This window comes from Ipomoea triloba, chromosome 13, assembly GCF_003576645.1.
Source record: "Ipomoea triloba cultivar NCNSP0323 chromosome 13, ASM357664v1".
Taxonomy (NCBI): Eukaryota; Viridiplantae; Streptophyta; class Magnoliopsida; order Solanales; family Convolvulaceae; genus Ipomoea; species Ipomoea triloba.
In genome coordinates this window covers 19,557,491-19,577,645 of record NC_044928.1, presented here as the reverse complement: position 1 = coordinate 19,577,645, position 20,155 = coordinate 19,557,491, and the positions used below count along the sequence as shown (strand labels likewise).

The following is a 20,155-nucleotide window of genomic DNA, read 5'->3' as shown; positions in this document are numbered from 1 at the left end:
ATTCAAATAATTTTCGAACCCAAAAATTAATTCCAGTCTAAAACTCCAAATTGGGCTAGGTTCGGTATCCTGCGAAATTTCGCGATGTTACGATCAAAAATAATTTTGGCTGCTATGGCTAATCAAATAAAATAGGAAATTCAAGAATAATAGTAGGGTGTCTAAAAATCCATTTCTTAGGTCAAACGGGTTCGAATACTAGTTCCTAAAATTATTACGGTTCGTGACCGGGACGTACGATCGCAGTTTATTACTAATTGTCCTCACTTATAATAATTCTTTTGAAGCATCTGGAGATCATCTCATGGATGTTATAGCCTCAAGAAATATTTTTCGAACTTTAATTTTACTGAAATAGGTGGGGGGGGGGGGTTACAGCTGAGGATTATTTTGCTGCTGTCACACACTCTCCAACACCTACAAATTCTAATGCAATGTCTATCTCCTTACAACCCAATATACCTCATGTTCTGCACTACACAAACACGTCTTCTATAAATTCCGCTAAAAATTCCCTAGATAATTCTTCTTGTTCATCGTCGACTTCCTTATCAGTTCCTGCCTCGTCACGTTCTTCTGCCAGTTCATCATCAAACAGTCTTGACCACTTATGTCCCGCTGGCAAAACATCTTCTATGTCGTCACTGCCCATGATCACCTTTGTAAATCACCCACCCACAGGACGTTTTGCGGCGGTCTACTAGACAATGTTGTCCTAACCCTAGGTACACTGATTACATTGTCAACCTAACCACAACACATCCCTTAACTCCACTTTAGAACCTTCTACCGTCACTCAGGCCCTAAAAGACACTCGAAGGAGGAAAGCCATGGATGAGGAGTTTGAAGCTTTACACCGCAACAAAACGTGGCAACTTGAACCTCACAAAGCGGGGATTTCGATCAACTGTAAATGGGTTTATCGTGTCAAACGCAACCAGATGGCTTGGTTGATCGATATAAGGCACGTCTTGTTGCTAAAGCATTCTTGCTGACTGTTGGTCGATATTATTTTGAGACATATAGCTCGGTCATGAAACCAGTTACCATCCGTGTGATTATGACCATTGCGTTAAGCCGTTAAGCAACCCCTGGGGTCTGCGCCAGCTGGATATTAATAATGCATTCCTACATGGAACGTTGTATGAGGAGGTATATATGTAGCAGCTACCGGGTTTCGTTGATCCTCTCTTCCCGACTCATGTCTGCAAGTTAACTAAAGCTTTGTATGGGTTTAAACAAGCGCCCAGAGACTGGTACCAAGAGCTCTCAAGGTTTTTGCAATGTTGTGGGTTCTCTAAATCACAGGTAGATGCTTCATTATTTGTTTATTCAGCTAATGGTTTTTTGTTTATTTCTTGGTGTACGTGGATGATATTTTGTTAACAGGAAATGATACTGCCTAGCTTGATAGATTCAAATGACCCTATCGTCGCAATTCGCTCTTAAGAACCTTGGTACCTTACATCATTTTATAGGTGTTGAGGTACTCCCTACCATTGATGGTGTTTTCTTGTCGCAAAGTCAGTATATCACTGATATACTGACACAGTTTAAAATGGATGGTGTAAAAGATGTTCCAACATTGCTGCATATTTCAGAGAAGTTATTACCAGTGCAATCAAGCAGTGCTCTAACTAATGCTAGTCAGTTTCGTCGCCTCTTAGATCTATTACAATATTAGGTGATCATGCGACCTGATGTGGCATTAACAATTAATTGGCTCTTGCAGTTCATGCATGCACCTTCGGAGTTTTGCTATCTCAAATGTACAGTTTGTCATGGTTTATTCCTTCAGGCCAGCCAACCGCTATTGCTGCGTGTGTATACTGGTTCTAATTGGGGAGGTTTCACCTCTGCAGATCGTTCTACTACCGCATACTTGGTGTATCTAGGCAATAATCTTGTCTCTTGGAAGTTCGCACGTTAGAAGTCTGTCTCTCGTTTATCTATTGAAGCTAAATACCGTGCTTTGGCAAATGCAGCAGCAAATGTTCTCTAGATTAAGAATTTGTTATAAGAACTAAAGTTGTGTCCGGTGAAGCCTCCGGTGGTGTTCTGTGACAACCTCAGCACTACATATGTTTGTAAGAATCTAGTGTTTCACTCACACATGAAACATCTGGCGTTGGACGACTTCTTTATTCGGGATGCGGTCTCTAATGGTACACTAGTTGTACAACACATTCCTTCTTCTACTTCGCTAGTTGATCTTTTTACCAAGATGCTTGGTCGTCACATGTTTCTTTAGTTTCAAGGCGGATCCTCAATCTTGCAGTGGTGTGTTAAGCCTATATGTGGTTGACACTTTCTGTATTCATTTATCTATCTTAAATGTATTCCTATAGATTAGCTTTTGTTGTAACTTCTTGCTACTTCTCATCCTTTGTAAACTATTTATAGTTGGCTGATTATTCAGTAATTATATAACATAGTTTCCCTTACAAACTGTATCTCCACCCTGTCCATATTCATCCTTTAATCAAACTCAATGCATCCCTAATCTCTCTAACTTTGACTTCTTGAGGCATGAAATTACCACCCATGGGATGGCTTTAGTAGCCTAATAGTACACGCCAACAACCTTCACTACTCACCAAACATCATCAAATTGTTACCACTATCAATAACAACATCTCGATATTAAGCTTCACCCATGTTTCCTTAGGTTTATTCCATCTTCATCCCCCTTCCCCCTCACCATTACTCCATCCTCCATGCCAATCTCTAGTCTCATTCGCCTTTTCCAGTTTTCTAGCAAAAAAAACACTTCTTTATAGTACTACTCACATTAATGGAATGTCCAATCCACAACCTATCAATTTTACTATTCCAAATGCTCCAACATATGCCAAAGACTTTGTGGTCTAGTGGCACCCAGTGTCCCGATTTACATTTCCACATGGATGATGGGAGTGGGTTCGAGCCTCAGTGGAGGCAATTGCTGACTCTTTGTACTTCAGTAGGTTGAGAAACAAACAAATTGATGACCCTGAATAGTCATGGTAAAAATTGAGATGAGTTGTTGTTTGTGTTATAATGGTTATTTTTTACCTTAATACCCTCAGATTACAAATCACCTTGCAAACACAGAAATATGCCAAACTACTACAATATAATGTTCTTTCTTTTCCAAATTTATGTTTTCCATTATCTAGTCCTCTTTCATAAAAATAAAATAAATAAAATAAGGTTCAAAATCAAGCTTTCACCTTTTTTATGGGACAAAGAATGTGGTGAATAAAGCAAGTAAAAATATAACAGCACAAAAGATACATATTCTTCACAATAGCAGCTAAATAGCATTTTGGCATTAAGAGTAAGTTTCAGAAAAAGGACTCATATAGTCCCATGTTTTCTAATTTCTATACACTATCCACTTACAACTCGCATAGACTATAGGGATAAGCCTCTAAAACATCACACCAACAAAGGAGGGCCTACTCCGATCCCCAACCTACCTTCCAAAATGGACGATTACAGAAAATACCTAGCTTAAAAGAGCCTCGTAACCCAAGAGTCAGGATGCTAAAAGAACATCCAAGAGTACTTTCGCAACATAACAATGTTAAACTCTCTCAACCTTTGAACCCCATTCTCCCAACCTACTTTGGCATACACAAACGTTCCCAATGACACCAGTGAATTCCCTTATTCCCCTTACTCCCACAACCCTACAAATAGGCAATCATGATCCCCTCAACTTCCTGACATAACTCCTTTATTAGTATAGAAACATTCATAGCATAATTGAGGAATCACTTGAACAACTATTTTCAACAAAACCTCTCTCCTAGCCCTTGAAAGAAATTTATGTTTCAACAATTGACCCTAGCTTTAGTCTTATTCCTTATGAACCCCGAAATTACCATTATCTTTAGTAATGCGATACTAAGTAAACCAAGATACTTACCTCCCATCTCCAATCTCCAATCTCCTCACATCCAAATCTCACTCACCGTTTTTCGATCCTATTCCCTCACATTGCTACAAAAAGTGATTAACTACTTATCAAAATTGAGCAATTGCCTCGACGCAACAACTTAATCATAAATTTTAGGAACAAGTGTAATTTAGATTTTGATGATACCAAAAGTTATGAAATTGTACTCTCTAATTTTGTTTACATTTTAGTCTTAGGAACTCTATTCATTTGGTTCGAATAGTCTGAATAGTAACTCGAATAGTTACGTCTCGGATAGTCAGAAGACAAGTTTCGAAGAGTTGAAGACTTGAATATTTCGAGATGAAGAATCGAAGAGTAAAAGTCGAAGAGTCCAAGACTAGAAGGTTGCAAATGCTGGAGAGTGGAAGGGCTTACCTTATCGAATAGAGGGAGATCGTAAGAAGAAGTTCTAATAGTAAAATCAACTATTTGTAACCGAAAGGTTATAAGCTTTAAGGTTTGAAGCATTAACTCGAATGGTAAGAGTTAACTATTCAAAACGACTGCTCGAGACATTCTTTGAAAAATAGTTCAAAACCTTAAACAGACAAACTTTAAGAGAAAATGTGACCAGGGCAAAAGGAGTTCTAGGTACACATCCCAAGAAAGATTTTTCTTAAAAAACCTAGACAAAAGGAGCTGAACAAAAAGTAAGTTAAGCTAATAAATGTGTTCTAATGGTTGAAAATCTAACACAAAAAGCAACCTTTTGAATTGTCTAATGGTCATTACCTGATGGTTAAAGAGCGTTTGAAATGGGTTTCTCCAACAGAATCATTTCAAAACGCCTATAAATACCTCCAACCTCAACATTTGAAGGCCAGTGTTGGTCTTTCAAGTAAAAATTTACAAGGGTTCAAAAGCTTTCAAGTGTTTTATCAAGTGACCAGTGCGGGAGAGAAATTAAGCTACAAAGCTACATCCAATTGAGACTTGGCTGACGAATAGTGAAGATTTAAGTCAAGATCCAAGAGCCAAGTCTACGTGCTGGAGATTCAACAATTTTTTGTTGAAAATCTTTGTATCTCTACTCGGTATCTCTACCCGATGGTTACAGAACGTTTGTATCTCTCCTGTGGAGTTGAAAAACCTAGACGCTCAAGTCCAGCTTTGTGTTCAAGGATTGAGTGGTCTCTTTGTATTAAAAGGATTAGTGCAAACCTCATTGGAGTTTAAGAAGGAGGGTGGAGTAAGCTGGGTTTAGCCGAACCACTATAAAAATATCTCTCTCTCTCTATCTTTTACTTACTACATTCATACTTTCACATAAACTACTAACATTTTATCAAGACCAAAACTTACGTGCAATATTAGGTTAGTATATATTCTATTTTATACCTAATATATTTTTATATTTGCAATATAAACCCAAGTATATATAATTACCAAATCCTAACCGTCCACATCCAAAATCCATTCTAAGTTTTGATTCAACTATAAGCATGGTTGTTAATCCCGCTATAAGTGTTTTTATTATTTAATTGTTTATTAATTGTTCTTACTGTTATAATATTTAATGAAGTTTCGCGACTTAATTATGTGAGTTGATTGTTAACTATTTATGAAATTATATAGGATGACAAGTAATAATACAATGGAATGTATTCCTAAACAAGGTAACGAGCATGCTGAAGTCGTGACTTGTTTTATTTTATTTTATATGTTAATGCTATTATGTTCGTATTGTGGTTATATACTTAAGTAGTTATATATTAGTTTTGTATTAGGCATATTTCTTAAATTATTTAGAAAAACTTATTAAAGTTTTTAAAAAGACTTAACATGCAGGCTTTAAATAGGATCAAAGCAAGACTTACTTTAAATTCTTTTTAATGGCCTACATATTAAGCATGCTTTTAAAAAGGTTTCAGGCCAGGCCAATACGCTCAGACTTGAGCCTAACAAAAAGCCTACATACAAGCTCAGGCTCAGGCCCAAGCCTTAGATTTTCGTAACAGACCCAGACTTAATTTTATAAAGTTTAGCTCGACTTGACTTGACCTATTTTCATCCCAATACTTTTTCTTTTTTTTTTTAAGTCAAACAAGCCTAAAATGTAAAATATTGGTGAAAATATTATGAATAGAAGATGTTAACATTTGATGAAGGAAAATTGTGAAAGTTTGTATTTTTATTTTCAACTGAATAGAGTGTAAAAAATAAAAAAATAAAAAAAAAAGAATTGAAGAAGAAGAAAAAGATATAGTAGTATTGAGAAAGTTTTTGAAAAAAGTAGGTTAAAATAGAAGTTAGTAATTTTATTTTCAAACCGATCGAATAGAGTGGAAAAAAAAAAAAAAGAAGAAGAAAAAAGGTAGTACATGGTGAAAATTTATTTTAAAGGAGGTTAACATTTGATAAAAAAGGTAAAAGTATTATAAATAAAAACAGAATTCAGTTTAGGTTTATTGTGACTGATTGGAAAAATTATAATTATCATGATACGATATTATAATAATATTGATAATGATATATAAAGTGTGTTACAAATAGTTTAACTTTGTAATATGTGTAGAGTTATAAAAAAAAAAGAAGATTATTTTAAACGGAACTTTAGTAGTATATTCATAACAAATTGAATATTGATTTCGTTGGTAATATTGCTTAATATTGAATTGTTTTTATTTGTTAAAGTGTCATTTAATAATATGTTTTTTCATTTACAGTTATGGACGCACAACCATTTAATCCCGGACATGTTAACCCATCAATGTTATTATTTCAACATAAGCATTGATGTAGATCTATATAGATGAATGAAGATTTCAATGCTCGTTTGAGTGTGGCCCGGAATGATAGCAAACACCAACAACAGAGCCTCATGAGCTGAAAATGCTCGATTACCTCGTGAGCCGAGAATGCACCATAATTTATAAATTAGTCATCAACTATTCAATTCTTACTCAATTTCATCATTCGTCCATTTGAATTGCTAAAAATGCCTTGTATTTAATAGAGATAAGTGATAGAGGACCATATTAAGTAAGAATTAAATAGTTGAGAACTTAATTTGGTAAAATCGATAGTTGTTGACTAATTTGTAAATTACGGTATAGTCGATTGACGATTTTGGTTATTTACTCTTCAAATAATTATTTGGTTGTTGAGAATAGAATTATTAGGAATTTCTATTCAAGTGTTTGGTTTATATAAGAATTGAAAGAAAATAAGTAGTATAAAAATTATTTTCAAAAAAAAAAAGTAGTATAAAAATTAAAATGGCAAAATATAATAATAATAATAATAATAATAATAATAATTATTATTATTATTATTATTATTATTATTATTATTGAAGGAAAATAAGCAGTATAAAAATTAAAATGGTGAAATATAATAATAATAATAATAATAATAATAATAATAATAATAATAATTATTATTATTATTATTATTATTATTATTATTATTATTATACAAAGCTCCACTTCAAATATTTAGTAATATGATTTATTATTATATAGTGTGTCTTTTAATAAATAACACAATTAAATAACATATATTATCTTCTTTTTTTTTTTTGAAAGAAACATGTATCATCTATTTGTTTACACATGTATAATCTATTTGTTTACAAAGTAGAAAAAGAACTGTGGAGCAATTCCAACTAAATTGATTGGCTTGATAACCATAAACTTACAAATTCATTTTCTAATGGGAACGGCATTTGTTACGACCCTAGATAGAACTGTAATAGATAGGAACTTGAGTAGGCTTCTGGCTCCTTACCGTTCGAGTCACGGTAAACTCCAATTTCACACTTCGAGTGTGTGAGAGCTCCAAGAAAGTTGAAGAATATAATATAAATATATTTCTCTTGAGTGGTTTATGGTATTCATATGCAATGTACCTATTTATATTAAATTACTAACACCTATAATAATTAAGTTACTAAAATTATTCTAACTATAAAGGTAATGATATATTCTAATATACATAATTTTCTTATACTAATATTTTGTCAATTATCCTCTAATTACATATACTTCATTTCTTTTAGACCCTCCACTAATTAAACCACCAATTATTTCTTTCCTTTGATGCATATTAGCATCATATCCCTCCTATCAAACGTCCAGTTAATTATTTCTACTCACTATTATTATTATTATTATTACTAGTTATCACACGCGCGTTGCGCGATTAAATCAATACCCAATGCATATTTTTAAATTAGTGTTCCTTAATTGGTTAAAGTAGTCATATAATAATGAGAGAAAAATATGTTAAAATAAAATCAAAGAAATACTCTCGATGCTTATATATTTTTAAAAAAACATAACGAAATTGTAAATAGCTAAATTACAACTAAAGTAAGTAGAAGCAAATAAACCACTTACATGAGAGCAAATGACGTGTCATCATTGTCACTTGTTTGGACACCGGTCCGACCATTTAAAATCCATGTGTAATTGTATTTGTGATCAAGTACTTTATAGTTCGTCTGGACAGGTTTGACAATGACATTTGAGATGATGTATCATTTGTTGGTTTGTAAAGTGATATCATACATTCCAATGTCATTATCAAACACTATTGATTGAACCCGAGTTCCTTACATTTAGATATAGCATTTACAATGATGTTAGTGGTGAATGAGAGCATCTTCATAATAATAATAATAATAATAATAATAATGATAAAATAAAATAAAATAAAATAAAATAATAATAATAATAATAATAATAATAAAAGGGAGAATTTTTTTACTACTTATTTACAGTTTCATTGTCAAGGACGATGAGCATATACTTTTTCTTAAGCGTTCCAATAGCGTTTTTTGGTTCATTTTTCTTATGAACTGTACAACTTCACCCCACAATTTGTGTGTCAATATCAATTAACTTTATTGCATTTGTCATGACTAATATCCTTGTGTCATAGAAAATATGTTCATAAATGATGTTATGAAATAATATAATGGGAACTACAACATAAATTCAAAAACCATAGATTAGGAAGTTAGGAGTAACTAAAATGTGTAGATTATAGAGGAATATAATGAGAACCACAACATTACATACAAGGATACAAGTATAGATGAACAGATTATACAATAGTCAATAGATATATTTACATAACGATATTGAAGTTATACTAATTAATGAGTATACCATCATTAATTTAAAAAAAAAAACTATAATCATTATGAATACAAATACAAATAATAGAATTATCATGATAATATTTTGACAATCATACCTATACAATGTCAAGTAAATGGTGTGTTGCAGAATATGTTAGGTTTAGTTTTGGGTGAATACTAGTGAGAAGGGGATGGATTTATATACTGTTATTTTGGGTAGAATAATGGTTTAGTTAGGAATCTATACAAAATTGTATTATAGAATCCTATTAAGACTTCAATATTCTAATTTTAAGTTAGGAATTTATACAGAATTGTATTATAGAATATTGCCAATTTGTTTGAAAACTACAATAAAGAAACAAATTGCCTAAAGAATTTAATGTTAAACTTCCGTTATATTTAACGGAAAAAATTTGGTAAAATTATAAATAATTATGATATATTAGGAATTTAATTGGAGGTTGCGAAGAACACAAAGTACAATATGTTATATTAGACTATTACACCGACATTTTTTTTAGTTCCAGTTAAGGGTCTAACATTGTTGGCTCTTATTATAAGTGTAATGTAATAAGTGTGGATATGGATATTTACCCACCTAGCTTTGGACATACATGTATCAAATTGAGTCTTAAGGTTTTAAGATTTGTCATAATTCATAAATAGAGGTATTATGCACGTGAGAGGGGTAGCATAGCTGTTGTGCTTTTCGGCTTCAAAAGGTGGGTGAAAAAGGGGAGCAAAGCAAAAGAAAGAAAGAAAAAAAACTTTCAACAAATCTCTCTCTTTTTCTCTCTTTCTAACTGAGAAACGAACAGACAAAGCCCATATTGCCTCCTTCCCTATAAAATAATTCAAATCTTTTTCTCTTCTTCTCACATATCAGAGCTACAAAAAAGATGAAGAAGAAGAAAGCCACCCGAGACTGCATTGTAGTATTATTGGGATACTGAAAACCCTTTTTCTGTTTCTTTCCCTTTACTAGCAGATAATGAAAGTTGGAGTTTTAGTTGCCCAGAAGAAAACCTTTAATTTCCATGGCTTTAGAAGCGCTGTCTACTAATGAGCTCTTTAACCTTATAATCTACGATACTTTTTCGGCGACCCCTTTGTCTCACAACGACGCTTCTGAAACTACCAATCTTGCGGCGGCGGTGGGCCCCAAGCCAGCTCCTCAAGACCTCGGCGGCGGTTTAGAGGGCTGTTCTTCCATGCCGGCGTGGCGGCGCCGCCATTCCGTTGGGGGAGAGATGATAACCCCACAGTCCCGGCCGCAGCAAAACTTGGCGGTGCAAGGCGGCGGCCGGAAAAAGCGGCGGAGACGGCCCAAGATTTGCAAGAACAAGGAGGAGGCTGAGACCCAGAGGATAACTCACATTGCCGTCGAGAGAAACCGCCGCAAACAGATGAATGAACACCTCGCCGTGCTCCGCTCCCTCATGCCGGAATCTTATGTTCAAAGGGTATGTGTACACTTAATTACATTTTTTTTTTTTTTAGGTGCAGTCTATTTTTAGTCATTTTTTTTTCAAATAATTTTATTTGGTCCTTATATTATTGTAACAGTTTTTGTCATTTTATATTTTTATTCTCAATTTTTTGAAAAATATCATAATTAAAAATCTAAATACCTTTGTATTTTACGAAATGTAAGCTATTTTGTTAATAAATTATAAAAAATAATAATATCATAATAATATTAGAACCAAATAAAAGGGTTAAAAATGAACTATCATTTATAAATCTAGGAACAAATAATTAACTATGTAGTGTAGGTATATATATCTACTAATTTATGAATTGCCTATTCTACATTTCTTTTTTTTTTTTTTTTTGAAAGAAAGCCTATTCTACATTTCTAATCAAGACTTATTCTAATTTAGATAAGTTAATTTAATTTAATTCTTACAATGTTTTTAAGTCATTTTTAGAGACACCAATTTTTATTTTTTTTTTCATTTTTACACCTGTAAAGTTGCAGAAAAAATATTATAGAAAAATCAATTATTATTATTATTCTATAATATTTTGAGAACTTTGAGGGTCAAATTCATAATTCTAGGTTTTAGTAGAACTTTCTTGGTTTGGACTGCTTTTTTGCTTTTTTGCAGTGCTTAGCGCTGCTTCGTTGAGGTGACATCTTCCACAGAAAAGCCTTTTCCTTTTGTTTCATTCATCCTCGGATTATGAGCCTACTACTATTAACAGTTTATAATGTTTTTGGTCTTTTTTTTCTTTCTTTTTCACCTTTAACTTTTTTAACATAAAAATTAGTATTTATCTTTCTTCCAAAAATGGAAGTTAATTTCTCCAAAAGTACGTCCAAATAAACAAATTAAATACCCAGTACTAAACAGCCTAAATTCTCTTTTTTTTTAGAGTTTATAATTTATTTTAAATTATAAATAAACTATAAGTTTATTTTGCAAAATATGAGAATTTAAAAGTGAATTTCAAAATAAGTTTTGATTTTTTAATCTTTTTTCTTTCATATTTTTATTAATTGACAAAAATAATACTAATTTTATTAATTAAAATCTTAATATCTTAATTTATTCTTTTATACACTTATCATTTAATTTAATAATTAATTTTACAAAATATTTTAATTAATTAGCTTATGTTGTGAAAAGACTTATTTTTAAACATTAAAGCTACAAAATCATTAAAAAAAAGATTGTTGAAATTTGTGTAGGGTGACCAAGCCTCAATAGTTGGGGGCGCCATAGAGTTTGTGAAGGAGCTGGAACACCTCTTGCAATCCCTAGAAGCTCGCAAGTTCCAACTGCTACACGGCGGCGGAGGCGACGGCGGAGGAGGAGCGACGACCACCGCCGACTGCGGCGGCGGCGGCGAGTTCCTCGCAAACCCATTCTCGCAGTTTTTCTCGTACCCACAATACACATGTTCGCCGCAGCTCCCCAACAAGTACATCTCGAAGAGCAAGGCCGCTATTGCGGACATAGAAGTTACCTTAATCGAAACGCATGCAAATATTCGAATTTTGTCGATGAGAAGAGTCCGGCAACTTTCTAAGATAGTGGCTACCTTTCAGAATATGTGCCTTTCTACGCTTCACTTGAACGTCACCACTTTAGACTCTTTGATTCTCTATTCAATTAGCGCTAAGGTACGCCCAAAATTTTGACACATATAATTTAATTTTGATTGAGCTCCGTTTATTTCAAACATTTTTAATATAACATTTCAAAATCTTTTTTTTTTTTTTGCATTGGCATCATCTCAAAAAGAAAGAAATTTTACCCTTTTTTTTGTATTTTTTTAGTTAAATTAGATGAAAAAAGAATTTATTTATTTGGACAACGGGAAGAAGGGGTAAACAAATTTTTATTTTAAATTTGGATTTTGAAGTTAATTATTTGTAACAAAATTGAAACAAGTAGGCAAAATCAATAAACAAAATCTATAAATATAAAATATTATTATTATTATTATTATTATTATTATTATTATTATTTTATAAATCTGAAATGTTGTAGACTTGTAGGTGATGAACAATTTGTATAGTTTATTATTTTCAGTTAATTATTTGAAAAAGAAAATCAAAGAAAATGACCAGAGAATGCAAGAATCTACTTTACACATGCCTACACGAGTACACGTACTTTTCACATCAAAATATGAGCCATTGTCTCTCAATCCTCTATTATTATTATTAGTTTTTAATATATATTTCCTTTGATTTTTTGGGGATAAGCAATACAAAAGCTTCTCACATAATTTCTTAGGTAATGATGGGTCAGAAAAGGGTATTTTTTACCAATTCTTGATGGCCTTTCTTAGTAAAGTCACAGTTGTCTTCATTCTTAGTTTAGGAAATATTCCAAGGCTCCTTTTTCTGTGTAATTTTTTTTTTGCGGGATTTTTTAAAGGCAAAATTATTTTTCCTCCATAAGTTATAGGGTAATTGTAAAATTCGTACAAAAAGTACAATTATTCCTTAATTATTTTTAATACTTGAGTTGATTAAGATTGGTAATGGTCCTTCCAGCCAAATGACTTCTTCTTAATTAGTGAAATAGGAATGCTACTGAGTTGAGTTTGAGTTCCACCTCAAACAATTCTTCTGTATAAAAAATTAAATAATGTGTTTAATTTAGGTTATATAACATAATTTTCTAAACTATGAAACAATATATACTCTTATATGACATTCTTGAAAATTTCACATGCACATCAGGAAATATCCTTGAACCATTTTATTCGGTGGAGGTTTGAAGTGTCAAGTCCAGTATCTTAAGTTCTTAACATTAATAGTCTGAAAAGTTAAGTCCAATATTTTAACATTAAAATGTGGTATTGATCTTACAGCTAATCAAATATAAAGAAATAAAGTTGCACATTTGTTACAAACTATACTTTTTTAGCATAGTGATAAAGGTTTGATTTGACAAATTAAACTTCTCATCATCATTGCTAAATTGAAAGTGTTGACCAACCAAACTAATCTCTCTTGTACTTGGATTTGTTTAGTTAAGTTTTGGGATTTAAAAAGTATTTAAAAATTTTGCAGGTGGAAGAAGGTTGCCAGTTGAACAGTGCTGACGAGATAGCAGGAGCAGTTCACCACATGCTCAGAATAATAGAGGAGGAAGATACCCTAAGTACTTGCCAAGCTGTGTAGGCCATAGCCCATTATCTCTTTGTTCCAATGTTTAATGTAGTTCCAATCTATGAATATGAATCAACCTCTGTCTGTACCATGGTTGCTTAGATTTCTTATCCTTGTAAGTACAAAAAAAAGGGCTAGTTTTTGTTAATGCTACAATTATATATTAGCGTCTTTATCATCATTTTCTAAAATATATATGTAGTATTTCCATAATTGTGATGGTGCATTTGAAAATACTTGATAGTGCATCTGTGGATAATTGATAGTGCACTCATGATTTATAATAGTGCACTCACTTGTGCGCAATATTAGTTATCTGCGGATGCACTATCAAGCGTTTCAAATAAATTTTCGTAATTACATAAATGTCACCATATTTTCTCCAACTTTTAACTTAATTTTCGATCCTTGATCATACTAGATGGATGGATAAGATTAGTGCACATATCTTCACGGGACTACTAATTTTCATTTGAACTTGATTATATTTAACTACTAGAAAAAGGCAAAATGCTAATGGGTTTAGCTACAAATTAAATACCTATAGCATAAATACCTACAAATTTTATTGATTTACCTACAAAAAAGTGTTGGTAAATTAAATATCAATAGAATATTATTATCTATAGATATTTTTATAGATAAATTTGATTTTTCTTGTAGTGTTAGAATCATATGAGAACTTGTTCTTACGAGAAAATTAAGAATCAATCTCAATCGTACGTCGATATGACAAAATTTAATGGTTCTAAAATAAGGAGGGAAAAAGAGCGTTGTGACATTTTGGTAAATAACTTAAACTTTAAAGTGCACTTTGTAACACTAGTTTGCACTTTACAACATTATAGAGTATGTGCATCCAATGTTATGTGAAAGTGCAATTTGTAATGTTACAAAGTGCACCATATATAATGTTGCTAAGTGTACTTTAAAAGCGCACTCTACAATTAATGTTGCAAAGTGCACCATGTAATATTGCTAAGTGCAATTTGAAAATTCATGCAAAAGTGCACTTAGTAACACCACAAGGTGCACTTTTGCAAATTTCCATCTTATAATGTTGCGGAATGCACTTTAAAGTTGGAGAAAGTTACCAAAATGTCATTGCTGACTTTTATCGGCTCGCATTGCTTTAGATCCGTTAGATTTCTCTAAATGAATAGCTAGGATTAATTCTTAAGTTTATCTTGCAAATATGTTTTCATGTGAGTACACCCATATGGGCACACTCACATGAGAAGAGAAAAATAAGAGCTCATCATAATTGTCCATCTGAGCAAATCTAACATCTCTAAAGTAAAGGGTAGAAAAAAAAATGTGATGATACTTTAACAATTATCTCCAATTTTAAAGTTTACTTAGTACACTATAGAGTACATATTACGTACCACACTATAAAGTGAATCCATTGATAAATTCTAAAACCTAAACTAACAAATATAAAACTAAACCCTAAATCATAAACTTTAAAAAAAAAAAAAAACTAATCTCGAAAATTGAAACATAAATACTAAACCTTAAACAATAAAAAAATTAATTCTATATATAGATCTAGTGTCCATTGTTTTAAGAGGAATGGACAAGATTGATTTGCATTTCTTATATGTCCATCGCTTTAATAATTTTTTGATTATTAGATCAACTCAATGATTTGCTATACATAAATTGCACATTTAGTCCTTAAATTATTGTGTAAGGTTAAGATAAGTCTCTAATAGTAAGTAGCAAATTTGATCCTTTATTAATTAGTTATAAAAATGATTATTTTCATCTTTTGTCAATATATTAGGGATCGAAAGTGTAACTTTAAGAGTAAATATTTTGTTCATCTAGAAATAAAAATAATCAATTTTGTGCCTAATTAAGAGGGGTCAAATTTACAACTTATAAATATTGGAGAGTAAACTTACTTTTGTCCTATAATTAAGTAAAAATACAATTTTTTTAGTATACATTTATATCTAATTTGAGTGTTGAGAGAACAATATAATGGAGCATGAATCAGTGAATCACATTCCAAAGAAGAATCCATGTAAAGATTATTCAACCACTTGCTTGAGATCCTCGTGGCCCGCACAATTTCTTTTTCTTTACACAAGACCATAAGTATATAATATATCAATTAGTGAATAACATTCCAAATAATAGAGGATTAAGAACTTTATTTAGATATAGACAACCATGGATATAAAGGGTTAATAATTTTACAAAAAGTGACAACACAATATAACCTTATTACAACCCATGACCAAGAGTTTTAATTTTTAAAATTTTTCCGATTTACGCACCGTCTGTTAGAAATAATTTATTCGTAACGTTAATTCATATAATAAAGGTATCACGCTTATATAAATCAAGTGGAAGATTGTTAGAAATAATGTATTCCTAATATTGATTAATATAATAAAGGTTGCAATTCCATAAGGAACTCACGGTTATGATGAGTGATGTATAATGACGGAAGTACTGGATAAAATTCTCTCCCTCTCATTGTGTTAAAATATAAGGGTTAAAAATGTATGTTAGAAAATGTTATGGATTCTTAAAGGAGTTTTCTATACCTCTTGAAAGAGGGTTTCATCACATCTTATAAATACCAAGGAAAACTAAGGGATCTCTAAGTTTTCTAGTCTCCAATATCATCTGGAGGTGATTAAGGTACACATATCAGAGAGAGGTGAAACATTTTTAATTTATTCAAACTAGAGATCACATCTCTAATTGAATCAAGTATGTTTTGTCTTCATTTATGCTTTAATTAAAAATTCATGATCATGAACATTGTTTAGTTGATTGATTTGATTTACATGCGGTTAATTGTTATTTATGTTTCCGCATTCAAGTTATGGCGCATAAAGGTTTTACTTAAAACCGTCGTCGTGAGATTTCACGATTTAAACTATAGTAATACAATTTTATTAGGGAAAGAAAAAAAAGTATGATATGCTCTAAAGCTAATAATTAGTTAACAAACATTCACAAATATATATATAAATAAACCAGACAATTCATTACAATGTCAATTGGGAATTAATTAGATGCAGAAGCCTAGCTAGCTTGTATAATTGTATAATATGCCAAGAGATGTGGTGCAGCTACATGATGCATATCTGCTAGATAGCGAGCTTGAAAGAGAAGTCCTTGAAACCACAAGAGAGCTTCCTTAATCATGTCAAATGGGTGAAAGATGTTCCTCTTTCAGTTCATGCGATATGATGAACATTGGTCATTTCAAAACTAAATGAATATTAATTAGAAAGAGAGAGAAGAAGAATTAATCAATGAATGAAAAAGGAAAGAGGGAATTTGAGAATGGAGCCCAGAGGAGACCAAAAGTTATAAAATTTCATACAGAAAGAGCATCATGGGCCATGGACCTTCGCTTTCCATTAGGGGAGACAAATTCAAAGACTCATTTATTGTAGGTTTTGGTGGGGCTTAAGGGGTCCCTCTTTACCATAAGACAAACTACAAATTAGTATATACAAAAATAAATATTTGGAGGCAAGTCCAGCTCACCGGTTTTGGTTTTAACTAGCTGCTATCTAGGCATCTAGCTATACACATTCTACAGCTGTAATCAGCAACTCACCCCGGAATATTATCGTGTCCATGATCCACATTGTAAGGTGAACAACTGATAAATGCTCATTTTAATGTACTAAATATTCACTTTAAGCTAATACATTAAAAATTATATCTACATCATATTAAAAATGAACAATTAGTAGACTAGAAAAAAAATTAAAGAAACTTAATATTACTGGTCTACCTTTCAAATGGTCCACAATATAACAACTACAACTGACTTACTCAAAGCCCGACCTCTTTATTGGCAAATTATACCATGGACCAAGAGTAACCTTGTATTGTGGATCTTGATCTAAAATGACATTCAGATTTTGTGTCTGTGACAAGTTGTGTATGTAGCGGTGGATGGAAACTAGGTTGGACAAGGTGGTTTCCTGGAAATGTCGTTCTCAAGGGATGACAACTTGGAGTGATTCAAGTGTGGAGTGATCATAAGTGAAGTATTGACAAGTTTAGACTAGGGAAAGCAATTGTAACAAGGAGCATTAGTTTGGAATTTACAACTGCAAGTAAGTAAAGGTAAAAGAAGTAATCAAGTATAGATGGGGAAGTTGATTAGATACTCTTGCTCTTATGCGACATTCGGTGCGTCTAAAGTAGAGTTGAGATGGTGCATCTCTTGACTATCTTTGGGAGTTGGGTCACTAACACTAGGGCAATTCGGCCCTAGCCTATTAGGCAATTATTTGTTTAAGACATTTTATCAAACACTTTGTCTACAATTCCTTCTGGACTTTGCCCTCTCGCATATAAGACGGGAATTGCAAGTGAAAAGGACTTTAGTGAGACCTAGCTCAATCTCTTGCAAACCTCACTTTCTCAAATTCCCAACATAATGTGGCCATCAAAGTGCAAGGATCAATACCAACTTCATTCCCAACAAAGATAATAGGTCAATAAATGCATCAAATCTCCTCAAATAATCAATTAAGATCTAGAATGCATAATCACAACAGAAATCCAATCAAATTCCTAGTAATTTATAGCCACACATGTTCTATGATCAAAAGCAATTGCACAAAGGATTATGGAAATTGAAGTAAAAGAAATGGAAATTAAAAGATCACTTAGCTCTAATGAGAATTGCAATCAATCTTTAACAAGATCTCAAATCCAAAGCAATATGAGAATCCAAAATCCAACCAATTTGTCAAGTTGCTTTGAACCCTAGACTCTCTCTCTCTCTAGAATTGAGGAGAATTAGAAGTGTTGCTAGAAGTGGGCATCTACAACTAAAACTAACTGTCACAAAACCAACTAGAAAATGGCTTAAATACATTCGCACCCTCCTACATGATTTTCTCCACGATCGTGGCGTTGTCGTGCATAAGCCTGCGACCACACCACCACGATCATGGCGGTGATCATGCAATGTGTAGGATCTTCTCCACGATTGACACCATGATCGTGGCGTAGTCATGGCAGCTGCAATTCCTTCACCATGATGTCCTGCACAATCGTGGCCATGCCCCTGTGCAACTTCCTTCAATTATGCTCCAAATTTCTTCCTTTTTGATCCCAAAATCCTGTAAAACATCAAAATGCATCTTCCCATTTACCAAATGCTTCAATCATAGCAAATTGTGCCCCTTAGCCTGTCATTCAAGCGAAAATCACATCAATCAAGCATAAAATCAAACTAAAATTAAATAACCCCTCAATAGATACATCTTTGACACTCATCAAAAGTTTCCGCACTTTAACCTTGCTTGTCCCCAAGCAAGTCAAACAATCAATTATGACCAACAAGTGCCAAAGATGATTCCAAGAAGTTCATAGACAAAATAATAAAATAATCAAGTTGTGCAAGTGAATCAACTGGGTGGTACTCCCCATTTTATCAACCATATGTAGCAAACCATGTGTGACACTCTCTACTCAAGGAATATCTAAGGAAACAATCCCCCAGAAATGGTCAAAGCAAATCACAACAAGGCAACACTCCTCTCCACACACCAACCAAGCAAACACATAAGATGATTCCTTTTCTTTTCTCTACCGGGCCTACCAGGGCGAACCAACTAGTGGGAACGATGCGCACAAGCTCGCTGTACAACCACAACCGGCCCAAAAGACCCATCATCAAAGTAAGTGAGGGTATGACATGGGCCACTCCACGTGTTTTGGCTTAACTTGAATTTCCCTCTATCTTCTTTTCACCCATAAGACACCTCCGTCGAGTCCATCGTCTTCACATAGAGCTCTACATTTTTTCGAAGTTCGTGTGACGGTTGCCCGAATCCTACGAGATGGCTCACCTCTTATTTTCCCTCTCAAGCAATGATAGCATCATGTCTTTTTAAGCTTTTTATTGAGTTTTTTTTTCTTTTTTCAACCCATCTTGCCTTTTTCATTAGGGAGTAGAAAATCACACAAGAAAATCTCACATTTTACCCCATGTCATACCAAAAAATTTTATAATTCCGGGTCTTGCCATATTTATCTTTCAGAGCCCAAACTTTTATAGACTCCCACTTCAAAGTCTCCAAGATACCAAGGTCCGAGAGAATCAAGATATGAATCCATGCAAGCATACAAAGAATGTAACCCTAGCTTGGCTCTATGCAATATCTCATAGTGTAAAGGAAAATTTCCAAACACATCTAATAAAGATCATTGATCATCCTAATAAAGTGACTTTTTTCTCAGTCTTGATCCTAATCGAAGACTACATTTTACTTTTTACATTTTCCTGGCTGGCAATTAATCATTATTCATATATACATTTTATGAACATTACTACTATCATTTGATTATTTTTGAATTTATTATACATTATTGATAATATTTGTATTCCTTTTGTGTATTTTGTTGGAAAAAAAAACTTATTTTATCTTCTTTTGAATATTATTAAATGTTCTTTAAAAAAATTGTTATTTATATGAATATTTTGTTT

At 32.6% G+C, this 20,155-nt stretch overlaps 1 protein-coding gene across 1 annotated transcript; it reads left to right on the top strand.

Moving 5' to 3' along the window:
* Positions 1-9,768: 9,768 nt before the first annotated feature.
* On the top strand, positions 9,769-13,841 carry LOC116001718 (transcription factor bHLH71-like). The gene is made up of 3 exons (XM_031241635.1): positions 9,769-10,498; positions 11,731-12,165; positions 13,570-13,841. The coding sequence occupies exons 1-3, from the start codon at positions 10,073-10,075 to the stop codon at positions 13,678-13,680; spliced, it is 972 nt and encodes a 323-aa protein (XP_031097495.1). The 5' UTR covers positions 9,769-10,072; the 3' UTR covers positions 13,681-13,841.
* Positions 13,842-20,155: the final 6,314 nt, after the last annotated feature.